This window comes from Cervus canadensis, chromosome 6, assembly GCF_019320065.1.
Source record: "Cervus canadensis isolate Bull #8, Minnesota chromosome 6, ASM1932006v1, whole genome shotgun sequence".
Taxonomy (NCBI): domain Eukaryota; kingdom Metazoa; phylum Chordata; class Mammalia; order Artiodactyla; family Cervidae; genus Cervus; species Cervus canadensis.
Window position 1 is genome coordinate 22,035,173 of NC_057391.1, and position 19,780 is coordinate 22,054,952.

The following is a 19,780-nucleotide window of genomic DNA, read 5'->3' on the forward strand; positions in this document are numbered from 1 at the left end:
ATATCTATAGGCCCCTTCCGGTGTAGTTGGTGTTAACTACAGGGATTTTAATCTGTTGCACCAGTCACTTCTGAAGCGGTTCCCTTTGTTTATTTGGCTTCTGTTTGCAGGTCTCTTCAGTGTCTAATTTCGCCTTGACACAAGCGGGCGGAGGTGGTCTCTTGTTTAGGTTCGCTTGCTTAGTGGTGCTGTGGGGAGGGAGGGGCACTGCAGACAAATGTCACTGGCGTGTGTGGGGAGCACTCGCAGTGTTCCGGCCACACTGGCTTTGCCTCTGCTTGCAGGGTGTGTGCTTCCCTGTCTACACTGCTCAGGCTCCAGGCTGCTCTCCAGAGAATGGGCCTTGAGTTGCATGCACTTCCCAGGCCCAAGCTACTCAGGTTCAGGTTTTTGGGTACTCCACAAAAGTGCAGACTCGGTTGGGCCTGCGTTTTGTGCCTTCCCCGAACCGAGCAGCTCAGGCAGCCAGGAGCTTGAGGAGAGCACTCTCCCCAGGTGCGGTGCGCCTTCTCCCCTCCGCAGTCCCAGCCTCAGTTTCCGTGCTCACCGGTTGGGTGCGCCTTGTGTCTCTTCTGGGAAGCTGATTTCTGGCTGTGACCCTCCCGGTGGATGTCAACCATCCAGAATCTCAGGAAGTCTTTGGTTATAAGCTGGGAGCCTGTTTGCATTTTGGTAGCGGGTGCCGTCTCTGGGGCCGTTTGCATCTTTCCACTCCTCCCTGCCTCCTGCCTCCGGTGGGGGATGGGCCCGTCCACAGCTGCTAGCTCTTCTCTGGTATTCGCTCAGTCCTTACTTCTGGGAATGGGCGGGTAGTGCCTAAATTTAGGGCTTTCCCCAGGTTAATTCTCTCTCTCTTGCTATCCCACAGTTTAAGTTGCTATCTCACGTTAGCTACCTCCGATTGCCCTCAGGGCATTCCGGCCCGGTCCTTACTGTAAGCAATGCTGCCTGCTCCTCTCTGTTCAGCCCCCACTTGCTGGTGGCAGATGCGAGCGTCTGGGGTACTTTTCTGCTGGGAGTTGTTTTTAGGCATGTAATCTGTGGGTTTTATTTATTTTTCCTCCCAGTTAGGTTGCCCTCTGAGATTCGAAAACGTCCCCCAGACCTGCCAGTGAGAGGGTCTCCTGATGTTTGGAAACTTCCTCTATTAAGACTCCCTTCCTGAGGCGGATCTCCGTCCCTAACTCTATTGTCTCTCTTTTCATCTTTTATATTTTGTCCTACCTCCTTTCGAAGACAATGGGCTGCTTTTCTGGGTGTCTGATGTCCTCTGCTAGCGATCAGAAGTTGTTTTGTGGAGTTTGCTCAGCATTCAAGTGATCTTTCGATGAATTTGTGGGGGAGAAAGTGGTCTCCCCGTCCTACTCCTCTGCCATCTTAGTTCCTTCCCACTTGATCTTACTCTCTTACAGGCTAATAGCTTGTTGTTTCTTTGGTGCTATCAGTAAAGTCACAGATCCTGTGTCAGAGATGAAGGACGTCATTACTTAGGACACAGCAAGCAGCATGAACACTAGCGTATTTGCTTCAGTTGCCTTTGTCCATAAGTCTCTCATGGTGATTTAAGGGGTGTAAATGGATGCTATGCATGCGATGGGGTTGTGTCACAGCTGATGAATAGCAAGCTTGGGGAATTCATTGCTATTTTCACCAAGCAGTAAGCAAGCTCATTCTTTGTCTCAGAGAAGACATCACCCCATCCATCAAGGTTACATGCTGCAAGCACAACTCTGAGAAATGGTTCAGGTTGAGTGGTAATGACCTTACATTGTTGGTAAACCCCGAACATCATGTAGAAGTATAAGAGATTCACAGCGAACTGCCTTTCAACAACATTCACTTCATGGTTCTAAATTGTATTAGTTTCTAGAAACTTTTCTTGAGAGTTTGCCACTCCATCTGCTGTTCTGATTTCTCTGAATGACAAAGGCTGAGATTAGATCTATTTGATTTTTCTCTAACAACATTTAATTAAAACCATTATTAGCAGGGCTTCTCTTGTACCTCAGTGGTGAAGAATCTACCTGCAATCCGGAAGATACAGGAAACACTGGTTCGATCCCTGGGTTGGGAAGATACCCTGGAGCAGAAAAAGGTGACCCATTCCATTATTCTCACCTGGAAAAATCTCATGGACAGAGGAGCCTGGCAGGCTACAGTCCATGAGGTCATAAAAGAGCTGAACACAGCTTAGCGAAGAAACAGCAATTGTGAGCAGAAATTCATATAGCAGGATGAGACCAATCTGCATGCTTAAGCTCAGTCATGTCTCCTAGGATCCCAGATCCAGTCAATTGTGAATAAGGTCCAGGATACAAAAAGCTTGGACGTAGTATAATATTCATTATGATCCATGCAAGGAAATTGGTCACACTGGTCTTTGGTTTAATTTCTAAAAAGGGACCAAAGATCAACCATCCTTCCCAATGAAGAGATGTTCTTTCTTCCCAAACACAAACATATAACTCCAAGGGAGACAGATTGGTCCAGTTTTAAATTTATTGTTAAACTTGATTAGAATCATCATTATATCACTTATTAAATTATATGAGCAGTTAAGTTATATGTCATTCAAGATGGGCAGACATCAAAAGCATATGCATTTGAACCACCATACTGAAACAAAGTTGGGCTGATTTATAGGTTTGTACACATAGGGGGTTGGGAATCCATGTTGAACAGCTTCCATTGATGATGTCAGACACAGAAGAACAGTCCAGGACAAGCCATATTCATATCAATGTTTCTGTTTTCACAGACCACATGGTTGTTCTGCTTAGGCTGTAGTGCTGGGTCTAGCATACAAAGAGAGCATGAACAGTCTTCCCTTCCAACAAACACAAACTTTCCCAGGTCTAAGCTTTTCCCTTTCCTAGTACCAGGGTTGTTGCTCCTTTTCCACTACCACAAAATTGGTGTGATCATTCTAGTAGCTATAACTTTGCCATTTTTCCTAGTCATTTCCTAATCACACTCAAAACTTCGGTATAGAATGATAAGGAGCAAGAGGAATAAGGGCATTTTCACGCCATTTACAGAGATTATTTATATTCACCACCTTGGGCCTACTGGGTCATTTAAGGGAATTCTTAGAGCAGTGTACTCAAGTAAACCATAGTTATCTTCACAATCTAAGACCATATTCATTTAACAGGAGAATCTAGGTGGCTGAACAATAATTAAATAATTTTAATACCATTTTGACTGGCCTGCTGCCAAGAAGGTGGACTAGCCAAGCTGATCAGAGTTTCGCTCTTCAGGGAAAGAAGGAAGCATCATACTTTCCACTTCTGACAAGCTGTAGTAGGTGTATTTTTTTTTTTTTTTTTAACTCAACCTGTTGAGGACAGTTAGAAACCCTGGACCACATGTAAAAGAAAAACATAAGAATTTGGAGAGAAGTCAGACTAGCTAAGGAACCTGGGGCTTGAGGGATGACAGAGCAGTGAGCTCCCTGAGCTTTCTTTTGCCTCATGTAACCGAAGTGAGTCCTGGAGAAGCCAGGAACCTGGAAGCGCCAACAGATGCAGACAAAAAAGTCCATGGAAAGTCTTCTCTCTGCAGCCAAAGGCCCAGGAAGAGGCCAGCTTAGAGAGACAGGAAACTTTAGCACATTAATCTGTACATAGAGGCAAACACCACAGAAAGCTGTGCAGCGACCGAGCAAACATATAAGTAAAAGGTAACAGACGCCTGGTAGGAAAGCTCTGTGGTATTTTAACTTACCCTGTTCCATCTTTTCATCACTGGATCCATGACAGGTTTTAGATAGCTGCCTGCATCCCCAGTGTGGGTTCCTGGTGGTGGAGGGAGCAGAGCTCTTTGTCATAGAACAGAGCTTGACCACTCTAACCTGTCTCAGGGCCCCCTCAGGACTAATGCAAAGGGCTTGTCTATATGTCACATAACAGCACTCTCTCAGGGCAGAGAAATTGTTATGCAGAGAACATTTTCTAAGAAAAATTCAACCATAGATTTGAATAGGCAGGAGAAAGAACTTGAAGATAGGTTGACTGAAATTCTCCAGTCAGAGAGCAGAAAGGAAAAAGAATGAAGAAAAATGAACTGAGACTAAAGGACCTGTGGGACTTTGTAAAATTTTCTGACAGAAGTATGATAGGATTCCCAGAAAAGGAGTAGAGTGAGAAATAGCTGTGTGAGTTTTGTGAAAAGCAATGTTCTTTTAAAGAAAAGGATCCCACTGTTAGCATCTTCTCCCTCATCTTACTTCCTACATAGTCGTCGGTGGGAATAGGGAAGATCTGACCAGTCAATCTTTGATGGATACTGTTTACCTAATTCTTGAGCAGAAACGGACCTGCTGCATTGCTGGTCTCTAGCCACTAGCTTCTACAAAAGCATGAGGCAGGAAGTGAAATGAGAAAGAACAGTACTTGTCTGTGCTTCTTTTTCCATTAGACTATTAAGCTTCTTGCATAGATAGCCCTCTGATAAACCTGGTTTGCTGATTAGGGTACAATAGAAAGGCAGAGAGTGATTGTTGCTATTCTTATCTAGTTGCTAAACCATGTCTGACTCTTTTGCAACCCCATGGACTATAGCCTTACCAGGCTCCTCTGTCCATAGGGTTTTCCAGGCAAGAATACTGGAGTGGCTTGCTATTTCCTTCTCCTGGGGAATCTTCTTGACCCAGGGATTGAACCCGCATCTCTTGCATTGGCAGGCAGATACTTTACCACTGAGCCACCAGGGAAGCTTGTTAGAGAGACTGATACCAGACCCATAACTTTGGAGATTAATCCTGAGATGCCAGGGCTGTGTACAAGAAGAAGGATTAGACCCATGCACCCATCCTTTCGGTTTTATTTACACTCTAGGTACTGAAGACTGGTCCATCTACTACTACCATCAGCCCAAGTAAGCAATGTTTCCACACAGATATGACACTGGTACAAAATGGAATTAAGATTAAGTCCTTGACTTTGTTAAAAATCTGCCCAAGTTGTGAGCTGGAAACATGTTTGTTCAGTCAGATTTTAGGTCATTGTGTCTTAAGAGGATTCTTTTGAGTTAGACTAGATTTCTTTAAAAATAGAAGTGGGGAAATAAGATAGGAAGGGTCTGGCCTGATATGAAGAAGAGCTACACAAATCCCCTGAATCATGAGAGCCTCAGCCAGACTTCTATCACTAGAATACCTTAGGACTGATTTTTCAGTGTGAGAGACTGGCCATTTGATAAAACTGCTTCTAATCAGACAAGTGTTGCCATTTGATATAAAACACACATGTACACATCACCTTCTCCCCACACACATTGACGTGGACCATGTGCTTCTCAAAATTTTAATTTAAATAAAGTGGGAGATTTTTACTTTCATCAGTTCCCATAGTAAGGATCTGTTTCAAATATTTCTTTGATCAGGGTCTTGAGTCCACAAGATGGCAGTGTCTTCTCAGGGACCCTGATCATGTATTCCTTCCTGTGTGTGTGTGTGTGTGTGAGAGAGAGAGAGAGAGAGAGAGAGAGACAGAGAGAGTGGGGGGAGGGGGAGAGAGGGAGGGAGGGAGGTAGAGAGAGAGGGAGAAAGTGGGAGGAGAGAAGAGGAGTTCAATGGTGTGTTGCATGGGTAATGCAAAAAGTCTCTTTTTTCTTTGGTAGAACAGGCTCTTTTTATGATTTCTAGAGCAGAAGAATTGAAATGTCTGAGCTCAATTCTTTTTCTTTCTTTCTTTTTTTTTTTTTTTTTAAGGGCTTAAAATTTGAATCCTCAGTGAACCAGAGGAAGCAAGAATGATGAAATCTTCAAGAGTTTTATTAGTGATCTTGTGGCTTCAGTTAATCTGTAAGTTTGGGGCATTTCTATGGGACCATAAAATATAGTATTTGGAGTCATTGTCCCTTCTAGGCTTATGGAGAAACATGAACACTATTCCCTTAAATAAGGGATGGTAGAGGTGGGAAGCCTGTGAAAAAACAACTTGAATTCTGGAGAGGAAGCATCCACTACCTAACCAGTCTTCTTTGACTGACCATTCACTGTCTCTCTGCACAGCGGTGAGCAGCCCACAGAACACAGTGGAGCAGAGTCCTGCATCTCTGCCTGTCCCGGAGGGAGCCGTCGCCTCTCTCAGCTGCACTTACTCTGACAGTGCTTCTACGTACTTCGCATGGTACAGACAGTACCCTGGGAAAGGCCCTGAGTTTCTGCTGTCCGTATATCCTGATAAAGACAAAGAGGAAGGAAAATTTACAGCGCAGGCCACTAAAGCCAACAAGCATGTCTCCCTGCTTATCAGAGACTCCGAGCCCAGCGACTCAGCCACCTACCTCTGTGCAGCGAGCACACAGTGCTCCCCAGGCACCTGCAGCCTGTGCCCAAACCTGCTGGGGCCCCAGCAGGGCCTCTTGGAGAGCTGAGGCTGCAGGGCACAGACATCCTGTTACCTCTCTAGATGTAAATGAGGATTAAGAGTAACAGTGTAGAAGGTTTGATTGATTAGGGAAGTTTCATAATTGCTTCATAATTCTGAAACAGTTGATTCTGAAGGGAAATTAAAGACACAGTTTGGTCTGAATGACTGAAATATTTTTCAATCTTCTCATTGTACTCTAGTTTTGTACCATAACTTTACTCACTGGAATTGGTATTATGATTCTTTTATATATGACAACAATATTTTAATATGATAACTGAGATACTCCCGCATAGTTCCTGGCACATTTTGCTCTTTCCCCATGTAGTTATTCAAGGTGTTTGATATGCATTGCTTTAGAAAATGGAAAAACATAAATGCAGAAGTCTTTTTTTTAAGGGTTTTTTGTTTTTTTTTTTCCTTTTTGATGTGGACCATTTTTAAAGCCTTTATTGAATCTGTTGCAATATTGTTTCTACTTTATGTTTTTTGCTTTTTGGCTGTGAAGCATGTGGGATCTTAGTCCCCAGACCAGGGATTGGAAGGCGCACAAGTGGGAAGAGAATTGGAAAGTCCCCCTGTATTGGAAGGCCAAGTCTTAACCACTGGACCTCCAGGGAAGTCCCAGAAAGGAGTCTTAAGAAACTATTTTGAAAAAGTTGTAAGTCATGAATTATTTTAGTTATAGGTCTGCCACCTCATCTTCACCTTCAACTGCAGCCCCATTGGTGGATTTGATAAGGATACATTTGATGGGTGGATGGAAGGACTAGCATCAGAAGGTGAGAACTGGTTGAAACAAAAAGCCTAGACAGCTGCAGGAATTCAGATCAGAGGTTTATGTTACCACTTCTAAGTAAAGGCTGAATAGAACTCAAAGTTCCAAGTGTAAGCCTTGTGGGAGAGTGCATTGATTCCTATGTACTTGAGTGTGGCTGGGGATGGTAGAGAGAATTAGCTACAGCCATAGAATGTCCCATACCTACAGCAGGGTGTAGGGGTACAGCTTTCCTGAGAAGGATCTCTGAGTAACCAATGTTATGGTGATTAAAGACCTACATGGATCAGTTTTCAAAGACCATATGGTATTGAGGATGCTTTAGAAAATGTTGGTGAGAGGAGCTGGGAATACCAACAAGGATATGAATATCCACCCTCTCCTGACTCACCAGCACTGTGCAATTGTCCTACAACTTATGCCAAAGTCTGGGAAAAATGTTTGTGATCTGATGGAAATCAATTGATGCTTTTGAACTGTGGTGTTGAAGACTCTTGAGAGTCCCTTGGACTGCAAGGAGATTAAACCAGTCAACCCTAAAGGAAATTTACCCTGAATATTCATTGGAAGGACTGATGCTGAAGCTTCAACACTTTGGTCACCTGATGCAAAGAGTTGACTCATTGGAAGACCCTGATGCTGGGAAAGATTGAAGGCAGGGGAGAAAGGGATGACAGAAGACGAGATGGTTGGATGACATCAAGACTCAATAGACATGAGTTTGTGCAAGATCCAGGAGATGGTGAAGGACAGGGAAGCCTGGCATCCTACAGTCCATGGGGTTGTAGAGTCAGACATGGCTGAGTGACTGAACAACAACAAATAGATCCAGGGAAAAAATTAGAAGTCACAGTCGTCGTAAAACTGGAGTCGTGGTCTATTAGACATGACATTGTTTGTTTAGTCCAAAGAGTGGGAAAAGCTGGGAATGACTAGTTAAGATTTTTACTCAGTTTTGTTCACATAGTCACTGACTAGAAGGATGTAGAAATATAAAAGGCTACAACCCATGGGGTTGCACAGAATCAGACACAACTGAAGCAACTTAGCATGCAAAGAAGGATGTAATCTAATCGGAATTTGCTTCAAATTCTCAGTCTGGAAACTTACGACTCAGAAATAGTTCCAAATCATGGGAAAAGCACTTGAAAGACAGTGAGAAAGAGCATGAAATGTGTTGAGCTCAAGATACTCGAATTCTCTTTCCACTTGTGTGTCTTCTGGTGCCACTGGAAAGAACCTGGTTTATGGTGCTGGTCTGATTATCTTTTGTTGCTAATGAGTGACTTGATTTCAGGCTATACTCTTATATATTTCAGGATAGGTTTATGATTAAGTGAGGTAGCATATTGTCTTAGGTTGACTTCCTTAACAAAGCCAAAGTTGGGATTTCTGACACCCATCTTATTTTGAGAAAAGCAAGTTAAGTGGGGAGGGGAAGAGGGTAAAAATGAATGTGGCTTTGTGAAGTAATTAGCCTCCAACTAATAAAAAAATTAAAAAAAAAAAAATGAATGTGGCTGAGCTGAACTCTTGATCCAGTCTGACTTCTTGGGGGTCTCAGGAGCATGAAATGCCCCACAGAATTGATCCCTCCCACCTTGAGTCAAGGGGGTCATAAACAGCTGATCTTAGAATAAGGCACTCATTGGAGCATGGGTATACTCTACTGGAGAAAGGTAATGTTTATTGGTGTAGATCAGTTTTCTGGGAAAGAGGGCAGCTATGAGCCAAACATAGCCAACGCTTGCAGCAGCTGGGAATTGGGTCCACTGGCCTGGAAAAGGCGGTCTAGGTTGAGCACCAGCAGTGCCTACTACTAGCATGGAACTCTCTTGTCATGTGGGTGCATTCAATAAATGGTAGACTTGAAAATTATTGTATTTAAAAAGTTAATTTCTTTCTCTATTTCTTGAAAGTGAAACTGAGTCACTCAGTCATGGCCAACTCTTTGCGACCTCATAGACTATACAACCCATGGAATTCTCCAGGCCAGAATCTTCCTGTTAATTGGGAAAAGTGAAAAGTCAAAGTGTTAGCTGCTCAGTTGTGTCCAACTCTTTGCGACCCCATGAACTGTAGCCTGCCAGGCTCCTCTGCTCATGGAATTCTCCAGGTCAGAGTACTGGGGTGGGTAGCCATTCCGTTCTCCAGAGGATCTTCCCAAGGTCTCCTAAATTGCAGGGATCGAACCCAGGTCTCCCAAATTGCAGGTGGATTCTTTACCATCTGAGCCACCAGGAAGCCCTTTACATTTCTTACCAATCTGGTAAAATTAAAATAATATATGGTGAAGAACTTGAGAGAGAAAAATTAAAAAAAATATAAAGAATTATTATTCAAAGCTAAGACTCCAGATTTTTTTGAGAGTAGTGACCAAGGAACCATTATATTATTCTCTTAGATCCTTTGGTCATTCTCCAAATACACATTTCCATACGAGACCATAAAGCATGACATTCTGCCATCACTTTTGTTCCAGGTATAATGACTCTCATATTCACAGTTGATGACTTGGTGCTTCAAGGTATAGAAAGAGATACCATCCGTACTTATTAATGACTAGTGTTACTTTGTTCTTGGTTTATATTTAAAAATGAAGAACTGGGTAGTGGGATGGACTTCTTGTGTCATTGTGTCCCTGTTCTCCACAAAGTTTCTTCCTGAATGGGATTCTTGGCCAGTAGTCTGGCCATGTGGACTTACCATGTTACTTGGCAGGCTTCTTTTTAGGATGAATGAGCAGGGAACTGGTTATTAACTTGTTTCTTCCTCTCCTTTCCACCTAATATCAGTTTGAAGGTGGCTTAGCTCTGTTAAGTACTCACAGGAAAAAATAGCCTTCCAGGTGCTTTATTTCAACTTTAGTGAACATCAGGTGCCCACATACAGGCTAGCCTCCTATGCTTCTCACATACAAGTCCAGTAGCAAGGAGACTAGTATAACTATTCCACATATTGACCTTCAACTGGTCCCCACGTGCTGTCCCTCCTGCCCTCCATCACATTTATCCTTTCTCAGTCCAGAATCTCTATAGGTTCCTAGGGAGTAAGTTTCCTTCACTTGCATATCCAATAAAATCTTCTCATAGTTCATTCCAGGCTGTGCTTTTTCTCTCTCTGTCTCACCCATCAGAATGCTCACATCTCTTTTTGTCTTATGGAAACTGTTGATATCTTTCATATTTTTATTATTTTCACATTATGGATTTAGTATCATCCTATTTATACTTGTAAATTTCATCCCAGTGGGAAGTTTGCTGAGAAAGGAGGAGAGTACATGTGTTTGATCAGATATTTTGAATCATATAAAATTTCAAACTGACGCTTTGATTTGGTCTTATATTGGAAAGAAAATCTATCAACAGGATTAAGAAGTAAATAGAAGCACAAGGGAGACCTGATTTCTAACTGGTACAAGTCAACGGAGTGCTCAGAAAGAAGGAAGTTGATTTGACCTTGTCAAAAGGACCCCCACTGACCAGACTTTCATTTCAGCTGAGATTTCTCTGCTTAATATTTTCAACATTAGGTTCTCTATGCTAAAATAAGTTGGGTATGGAAGTCTTTTCCCTTTAGAGTTGCGTCTTATTATTTAGACCACAGAAGGAGTGTTCCTTGAACAGACCCTCTCTCCTACCCACATGGGATGCTAATTGCTTTGCTATGTTGAGTGTCTGTGTCAATTTACTGCCGTGTCCCCTGTACCTACAGAAGTTCTTCTCATTTCTGCTCTCCTGGTTTCACTCCTTCCAGCTTTATTGAGTTTATGTAAGTGTACTCTTCTTTTTCTCACAGTTCTTTCCAGAATCGTTTATTTGTGTGCTATATTTTCTTTACTGCTAGAATGTAGCTCAGGTTTCTCTGCAGATACGCCTCTTGACATTCTCCTTAGTGTGAGGTCCCCTGAATTTGGCGCAGTATACCTGTCTGTTCTGACCATCGACAATTGGAATGGGACTCTCCCTTTCTGCACATAAACATGTGGTGCCCAAGTCATTTTTTTTTTCACGGCTTTAACAAATATCAGAGTTGTTCACCTGAGACCGAGTCATATTTAGACTTTCTGACTGACAAAGAAAATTGTTGTTTTTTATTAATTTGCATTGATTAAATAATTAATGTTACATGTTCCATTCTGATGTTAAGTAAAAGTCTCTGATCTAATTTACTCTTCCCCTTTTAACACCAAACAAAGGAATAATCTCTCCCCATCCCCCACCTGCTATGACACTCATATCCATCCTTCCTTTTTTGAATGTGATGCTTGTTGAACCACCTGAGTCCAGCAGGGAGCCCAATCACAGACTTTTAACATTTATGTTACTTCATTGCATTATTTTTATGTCTCCTAAGCAATATTTGAATATCATTCAGATTGTCTCTATATCTTAATAGGAAAATTTGCCTATTTATATTTGTGTTTACATGCATTTATTGTTCCAATTAGTATTTTTAACTATTTGAAGCAGTGTCTTTGTTTGGACCAAAGTACAATAGACTGGGTGGATTATAAGCAAAGTGCATTTATTTGTTTCTCACCATTCTTGTGGCTGGAAGTCTGAGGTCAGAGTGCCAGCATGGTGAGTTGCTGGTGAGATCCCGTCTCTGGTTTACAGACTGCTCACCTCTCATTGTATCTTCACATAGAGAGTAGAGAGAGAAACAGCCTGTCTTGCATCTCTTATAAAGGCACAAATCCCACAGTGAGGGCTCCACCCTAATTTCCTCTCGAAGACCGCACCTTCAGATGCAGTGACATTGGGGGATTAGAGTTTCAACATATGAATTTCATAGCAAATAAGGATGACATTTGAGATTATAGAACCCTCCCTTCTTGAAATTCTTTCTTTAGATTTAGAGACCGAGCACTTTCTTGGTTCTCTTCCTGTTATCAGTTGCTCCTTCTCAGTCTCCTTTGAGGGTTTTTCCTTCATCCCCCTGACCTCTAAATGTTAGAATGCCTCAGGAATTTATTCTCAGAACTCTTTTACTTTCTACCAACAATTTATTTCCAGCTAATTGTATCCAATCTCTTGGCTTTAAAAACTATTTAAATATCAGCATTTATATCTGAAACCCACATGGCTCCTCTGATTTCTGAACTTGTATATTAAATGATCTATCTGACATCCCCATTTGGGCATCTTCTTCTTGGTATATCTCCAGGTGATCTCCTGATTTCCACCACTCCAGCTACTTCACCCTCCAGACCTCCCACCTGCTTTTTGTGAACTCATCCTCATTTAGGCAAAAGGCAGCTCTGTCTCTGAAATTCTCTAATCACCTTGGTCAGAAACCTTGAAGGTGCCCTTATCTCCTCAATTTTTCTCATATTGCCATTTGATCTGTTAGGAAAGTCAATTAGCTCTTTCTTCAAAGCAGGCCCAGAATTGATCACTTTTCACCCCCTACTCTGCTCTTACCTGATCCAAGCCACTCTCATCTCTTGCCTGGGGGTGGCAATACTAACCCTCCCTGATCTCTCTTCTTTCCTTCTTGCCCTCTTCAGTCTGGTCTCCACCCAGGGGAGTGAGCTTCTGAGAACATAACTCAGATCATGTGGCTTCTGTGCTCACAACTCTGCAGTGGTTTTTCATCTCAGTGAGATGAAAAGCAGATTCTTACTACAACCTGCAAGACTGCTCCACCTGGTTCCCTTGCCCCTCTCTGCCGTCAGGCACTGTCTCCTCCCCACTCTCTCCCTTCACCACATTGGATGCTGCTCTGACCTGACAGCTGCTTTCCTGCCCTGGGGTTTCTGCAGCTCTTCTTCCTGGACCTGAGTGCTTTTCCTCCGGGTAGCCACCTAGCTTACTCTTTCACTTCACTCTGGCCTCTGCTCAGGTGACATGCTTGAAACATTTATTGCAGCACTTGGGGGTGGTAATAGTTGGAAAAAAGAAATACAAAGTGTTTCTCAGAAAATGAGTTCAAAACCTGTATTACAAATCTATTCTACATTAAGCCCCTACATACAAATGAGTTCCATTCTGAGAGTGTGTACACAACTCCAATTTGTTTGCAAGTCCAACAAAGTTAGCTTTGTCCTACTAACACAGCTGGTTATATAGTACTGTACTGTAATAGGCTTATAATACTTTTCACACAAATGACATATAAAAGATGAATACAAAAATAAAGAAAACAAAATAAAATTATAGTACCTTGAAAATTACACCAGATATGTGAACTAACTTATGTGACTGGACATGAGAATGCATGTTTGCATCTTTGAAAGTTTGAAACTTGAAGGTTCGTATGTAGGGGACTTCATTATCATGAAGCGGGGTGTTAGCATCAATAGATCATCAGGACGTATAACGGAGTTCCATAACTCAAGTTGCAAACTGTATACTATTACATATAGAGAGGAGAGATAGGTTAATAATATATCCATATGTCCTTTAAAATTTTGAAATGCACAATAGAATAGAACACTTTACCTCATATCTCCCACATTACTTCCCCCTGTCTGTCCATCTCCTACTCTTTCATTTTCATCTAGAAAGTGTCTCTAGTCTTCAGTCTACTCCCAACCCAATGTCTCTATTTAACCTCTGATAACATTCCTTTCCATCATTTCCAGGAAAAAGACAAGGCGATTTTGTTCTCATTAATTTTTGTTTGACTGGTCTCTGTTAGAAGAAATCTCTCATTTCTGGATTCATTTTGTACTATCTCATGTGCCAATTAGACACACACACACATGTCCTTGTCTTTCCTATTATGTTGCAACGTCTTGTAAGTATACAAAGCTGAATCCAGTTTTTAAGTTTTAAAGACTTAGAACAAGATCTCACTCATAGAAAACCTTTGATAATTTGTTGTGGACTTATTCTGAAATAGATTGGAAAAATCACATTCAGCTTTGAAGATGCAACTTGACAAAATAGTTTAAGATAGTAGTTTCCATTAACTGACATTTTGAAGAAGGAATAAGTTTACTTAAAAAATCCCCACCCAAGCCGACAGTTCTTTTGTTCCTGATAATTCCTAGATGGTCCTCAGGAAAGAATGGAGAGCTAGAGGCTGCTGATGAGCTAGTTGACCCAACAATTTTAGACCACTAGGGGGCACTCTAAGCTACTCCAAATGACGAAATTTTTTCTCAAGGTTTGAGATGAATCTTGGTGAACATTAGAATGAGTGTTTCTGGCAGTTAGGAAAACATCCGAACTAGTCAGATGGGGAACTGGGGCATCTCCATATACTCATCTGTGAGGAAGATCTGTTGCTTTGAGTGGTGTAAATCGATGATTCCCCAACAGAATTGAGCATCAGATTAGGGCCATGGTAAAACTAAAAGTTCAAGAAGAAAAGACATGCATTACCTGTCTAGAGTTTTGATATTCATGACTAAAAATTCTAAAATATGAGCCTTGCTGTCATTTCACAATTATTCCAATGATTTCTACCTTCTATTACACATCCATTTCTTTCAGAGACCAAAAAAAAAAAAAAAAGGTAAAAAGGAGATGAGAAGATGAAACAGAAGAGAAGTAGTGCACAGAAAAGAGAGAAGAGAAAAGAGAGATTGGGGAGAAAGAAATAGGAGACAGTTACTTGAATTGTGGCCCCTACTTCATAGTCACAGAGCAGAATCAGTCAGATGCACTTGCAAGGTGCATGGGGAAAGTGCTGGATAGGAGCAGAAGGGCGGTGGGATTGAGGTCAGGTGGTCATCATGTACATGTCCTGTTTCTCTTCCATCAGTCAAAATCTTGTTGGAGACACTGCATTTTTTCATGATAATTATGTCTGAGGTTTACATAATTCTCCTAATTTTATTTAATTGCACTTATTCCCTCAAGAGGATTCAATAAATAAGCAATGCATTCAGTGAGATATTCCTTCTTTGTGAGAGCTTCCTTGTAAATGAATTCTCAATCACTGAAAACTTTGTGTCCTGATTTTTGGCTAGGGGACTTGGGTCACTGACCCTGATCATTTTTTAGACTTTATTTTCTCCAGATGAAGCCCTTATTTTTCTCTGAAGTATCCTTTCCCTTTCTTTACTCCTTTCTGACCTGTCTGGTTGCTGGGGCACTTTAAGTGGAGGCAATGCCATGAGAGTGAAAAGTCTAGATACTTCTGTACCTGTGATCAGCAATGTCTTAGGCAGTAGGGCACTGGTCTCAGCAGCAATGCCAGTATCTTGCTGAAAAACTAGGAAGACATGTCTTTGCTCTCTGATCTTGTTGTACTCCTCTCCATTTAGGACAGATGGGACTCAATCTGCTACTTCCTTCTCAGCTATTTGGGGCTAGAGAAAAGGCTTTCTCAAAAGAACTAGCTTCCTTAGAGGTCCACTGATCTCTGCATGCAAAGCTTTCTTTATGACCTATAGTTTTCTGCTCTTCATCCTGAAGTTCCTTGCTACTGACCCCAGATTTATTACGAGCCCCAGTGGAAGAACTCACTTGAGCTCTGTTGGCACAGCGTTGGCTGGCTTCAACAGAAAGCTCCTTGGCTAAACACAGGGGGTCAGGAACATTTTTAATCTACACTCTTTCTAGAATTGCCTTCTTTTTAGTTCAAATGCTTGTTACTTTGTTAATGAACTATTTAAAAAAAGACTGTAGATCTAAAATTCTAAGGGCCCATTCCTGGTGTGAGGAAGGTCAGAATCATTGATAATGAATGGAAAATAACTCGTTATGGTAATGCTTAAGCATTTCATTAACAAACCTATACAGGAGCTTAAATTTCTGTGAAGTCTGATCTGCTAATATTTTCCTATACTCTTTCTGGCTTTCATGCTTAGAAAATTCATGACCATCCTAAATTTATCAAAAAATAGCTATTACTTAAAATATTAATTATCTATATTTAGAATTTATTTAATAACAGATGCTAAGGTAGGTGTCCAAATTTATTTGTTAACCTCTAGAGGACTGCAGAGGACCTTTAGTATTGGGCATGGAAGTGCCAAGAAGCTCCCCTAGGAAATCTCCTGGGTTCCAGACATAGTCCTCTTCATGTTTGATATGTAGCAACAACCCCATTTCTCTTTGGTAATTGATATCAACCACCCTAGTCAGTAGAGTAACCTCATTTTCTATTCATTGGTTGTGAGACGTAATGTAGCCCAAATAGCCGCATGGAAGTCTTGTCTTCCAGTTCAGTGAAACCATTGCTGTGTTCCCTGAGGAAAGCATTATTTCTTTTAGAGAATAAGAACTAATGCAACTCAAAGTTACAAACATTACATGCAAAAATCTTGCTAGTGAGTTACTGAAAATAACAGTGAAAGACCCACTCCCAGTGCCACCTCCTTGATTTCTGGAATCACTCATTCTGGCGATGGGGGAGACAACACCATTACTTATCTCTGCTGTAAAGCATACATTGCATCCGATGAGACAGAATGCCATCTTTTCAGAGTTGTTTTTCAACCGGTGCTCTTACAGAATAAATGTGTGTGAGAGTGCTCAGTCGTTCAGTCCCCTCTGTGACCCCATGGACTATGGTCCACCAGGCTCCTCTGTCCCTGGAATTTTTTAGGCAAGAATACTGGATGGGGTTGCCATTTCCTATCCCAGGGGATCTTACTGACCCAGGGCTCAAACCTGCGTTTCTTGCATCTCCTGTATTGGCAGGTGGATCCTTTATCACTGTGCCACCTGGGAATCCCATAGAATCAATAAGCCATGCTAAATTTAATCAGGTCAGCCATTCCTGGATGATAGGGGATGTAGTAAGAAAAATAATCCTGTGGGCATGTGCCCATGGCTGTAAACTTTTGCTGTGAAAATCGTTTCTTCCTCAGAAGAAGTGCTGTGGGGAATATCTTGCTGAAATTAGGCATTCTGTGAGTTTATGAGGATGACACTGGCAGAGTACAACAGCAGGTATAAGTGTCTATTCCAGTGAGAACAAATCTCAGCCGTCTCCATCATAGGCGATATCTAATGTAATCCAGTCGTCACCAGGCATCTGGGAAGTCTCTCTGGGAACAACACCACATCAGGGACTCAGTATGAGTCTGTGTCATTGACAGATTAGGCCCTGAGCAATAGCATTAGTGAGGTCAAACTTGGTAAGTGCAAATCAGTGTTTCTGAGCTCAGGTATAACTTTCAGACTGCTAGCAAGGCCGGATCATGAAGTCATGAGACCAAAGTGATGAAGCAGGTTGCACTGAGATGTTCCTTCCTCTGCGATCTCTGCAACTTTTGAGAGTAGTCTGAGAAGGATCAGTGTTAGCTCTTCCTTAAATGTTTGGTAGACTGACTCTATAGCTTTAGAGTCCAGTTCTCTGACCCTATCGGAGATTCTGAGGCAAACCCAATATTAATTAACTTATTCCTTTTCTATTTAAGTCAGCCAGAGTCAGTTTCTGTTGCTCATAAATAAGAACCTTGACTGATATACAATCTCATCCCAGCATTAGGCAAGTTAGGAAAAAAGAAGAAGGGCATGGTATCAGAAGTGACTGTAAGAAGTCTAACGGTGCTCCTCAGAGGTGTTCTGTAAATACTGGGCATCAATGTTCTTTCTTAATTGAGTTTTTAGTGCATAAGATTGTATCTGTTCTCACTCTAGGCTGGAACTGGAGTTCAACAAAGGCAGAGAATAGAACAGCTTTGCGATTTCCTCTGACTCAGCCCTAACACACTTCATCTTCCTCGAGTGGTTCTCTTTGCAGGATGATGTTGCCCCCACAAGATGGCATTGCCTCTCTCCTCAGACTCACTTTGTTTGAAATCAGCATGTTTGTATTGAAAGCAGAAGGTTAAGCTTCCTTTGATTGGCTGAGTAAGAAACCTGAGACTCTCCCTGGGACTCAGAGGGACTGGATGAGTACACTCAAAAAGAGAGCTAGACTGAGGAACCTGGCTTTATTTCAGGGCAAGAGCTGCGTCTTCCATGATCCCCCTAAAGAAGAATGGAGAAGCTTCTGGCTCTGTCTTTGGTGATTCTGTGGCTTCAGCTGGCCAGTGAGTTGGGGCTCTTGGTGATGGGAAGAGGGTGACCAAAGTTCAGAGCCCACAAGACTGAGGGGCAAAATCTCTTTAATCGGGAAAACTGAAAAGTGAAAGTGTTAGTCTCTCAGTCCTGTCTAACTCTTTGCGACCCAATGGACTATAGCCCGCCAGGCTCCTCTGTCCATGGAATTTTCCAGGCAAAAATACTGGAGTGGGTTGCCACTCCCTCTTCCAGGAGATCTTCCTGACCCAGGGATCAAACCCACATCTCCTGCATTGGAGGCAGATTCTTTACCACTGTGCCACCAGGAGAGCCTGTTAATTGGGAAATGTACCCTCAAATTATGGAAGGAAATGCAAACACTAATGAGTGAAAATGCAGTGACTGACTCCTGGCTTCTGTCCTTGTGTTTCTGCCTAGAGGTGAATAGCCAGCAAGGAGGACAGAATCTTCAGACTCTGAGGATCCAGGAGGGTGAAAATGTCACCATGAACTGCAGTTATAAAAGTATTACTTTAACTGCCTTACAGTGGTACAGACAGGATTCAAGGCGAGGCTTTGTTCATCTGATTTTAATGCGTTCAAGTGAGAGACAGAAATACAGTGGGAGACTACACTTCACACTTGACAACTCCATCAAAAGCAGTTGCTTGTCCATCACGGCTTCCCAGGCTGAGGACGCTGCTACTTACCTCTGTGCTGCAGACCCACAGTGCTCCGCGGGCACCCGCAGCCCCAGCACAAACCTGCCAGAGCTGTCTCTCGGAAGCCACAACAGTGTGCAGGGTTGGTGGTTTTGTCTTCCCACAAAGGAGAGTCTGCAAATGGCTAGCAACACGAAAGGGAGCTCCTCTCAAATTCCTGATGTTTTCAGTAGCGTGTCAGACTGTTGCTAAGGGCGTGAGGTTTAGAACGGGAAACTGAAATGCCAAATTCAGCTCTGCCCATCCTGGCTGTGTCTTTAGCCATATCATCGGTGTAGCAGCCTTCGGTTTCCTCAGTTTAAACAAAGTATTTAGGCTGGATGAGCCTAAAGACCCTTCAAGTTCTAATTTTGTCATGTAACCTCTGGAGGATGAAGAAGGACTTCTCACTATAGAAGGGCTCATCTGTTACATGTGCAGCTTCCCCAAGACCTAGGGAGGGCTTTAAGATGCATGAGATGATTTTAGTATTTCTCTAATTCCTGTATAGGAAACAGTAGATTCATCAGACATTAGAAATAAAAAGGATTTAGAACTGTTTCAATGAAACATTTCACTTTAAAATTGAGGAGTGAAAATGTTATGTAATAATAAACACAAAGATCTCAGTCTTTGGAGTAAAAGAGACAAAGATGTGCATCTGATTCTGCCATTTATGATTTGTATGATTTCTAAGCTTCAATTTCTTCATTAAAGAGTTGGGAATTTATCCAAAATTCAGAATTTTTCCTCTTACAAGTGAGAGATGTATGTTTTCTTCTATCAGCCCCTAAAACATTGTTTTTTGAAAGTGGATGCTTCTGTTTATTATCACATATATAACAGTTTTCCATCCATTGTATTCTTGTTCCTGGTAAAAATAGTTTTCTTGATACAGTTTTGATGCTACTGAAAATGTGTTTGTGGACAAAGGGCATTTGTATTTATGTGACACTTGGTGGAAAAGGTAGGAGGGCAGGGGAAAGGTTGGTGGGACTGTGGTTCCCACAT

At 42.0% G+C, this 19,780-nt stretch overlaps 1 gene segment (V, D, J or C); it reads left to right on the forward strand.

Moving 5' to 3' along the window:
- The first annotated feature begins 5,706 nt into the window (after positions 1 to 5,706).
- LOC122443240 lies at positions 5,707 to 19,529 on the forward strand. The segment is given in 3 exon segments: positions 5,707 to 5,806; positions 18,008 to 18,097; positions 18,507 to 19,529. Coding segments are annotated over 2 exon segments (528 nt in total).
- The last annotated feature ends 251 nt before the right edge of the window (positions 19,530 to 19,780 follow it).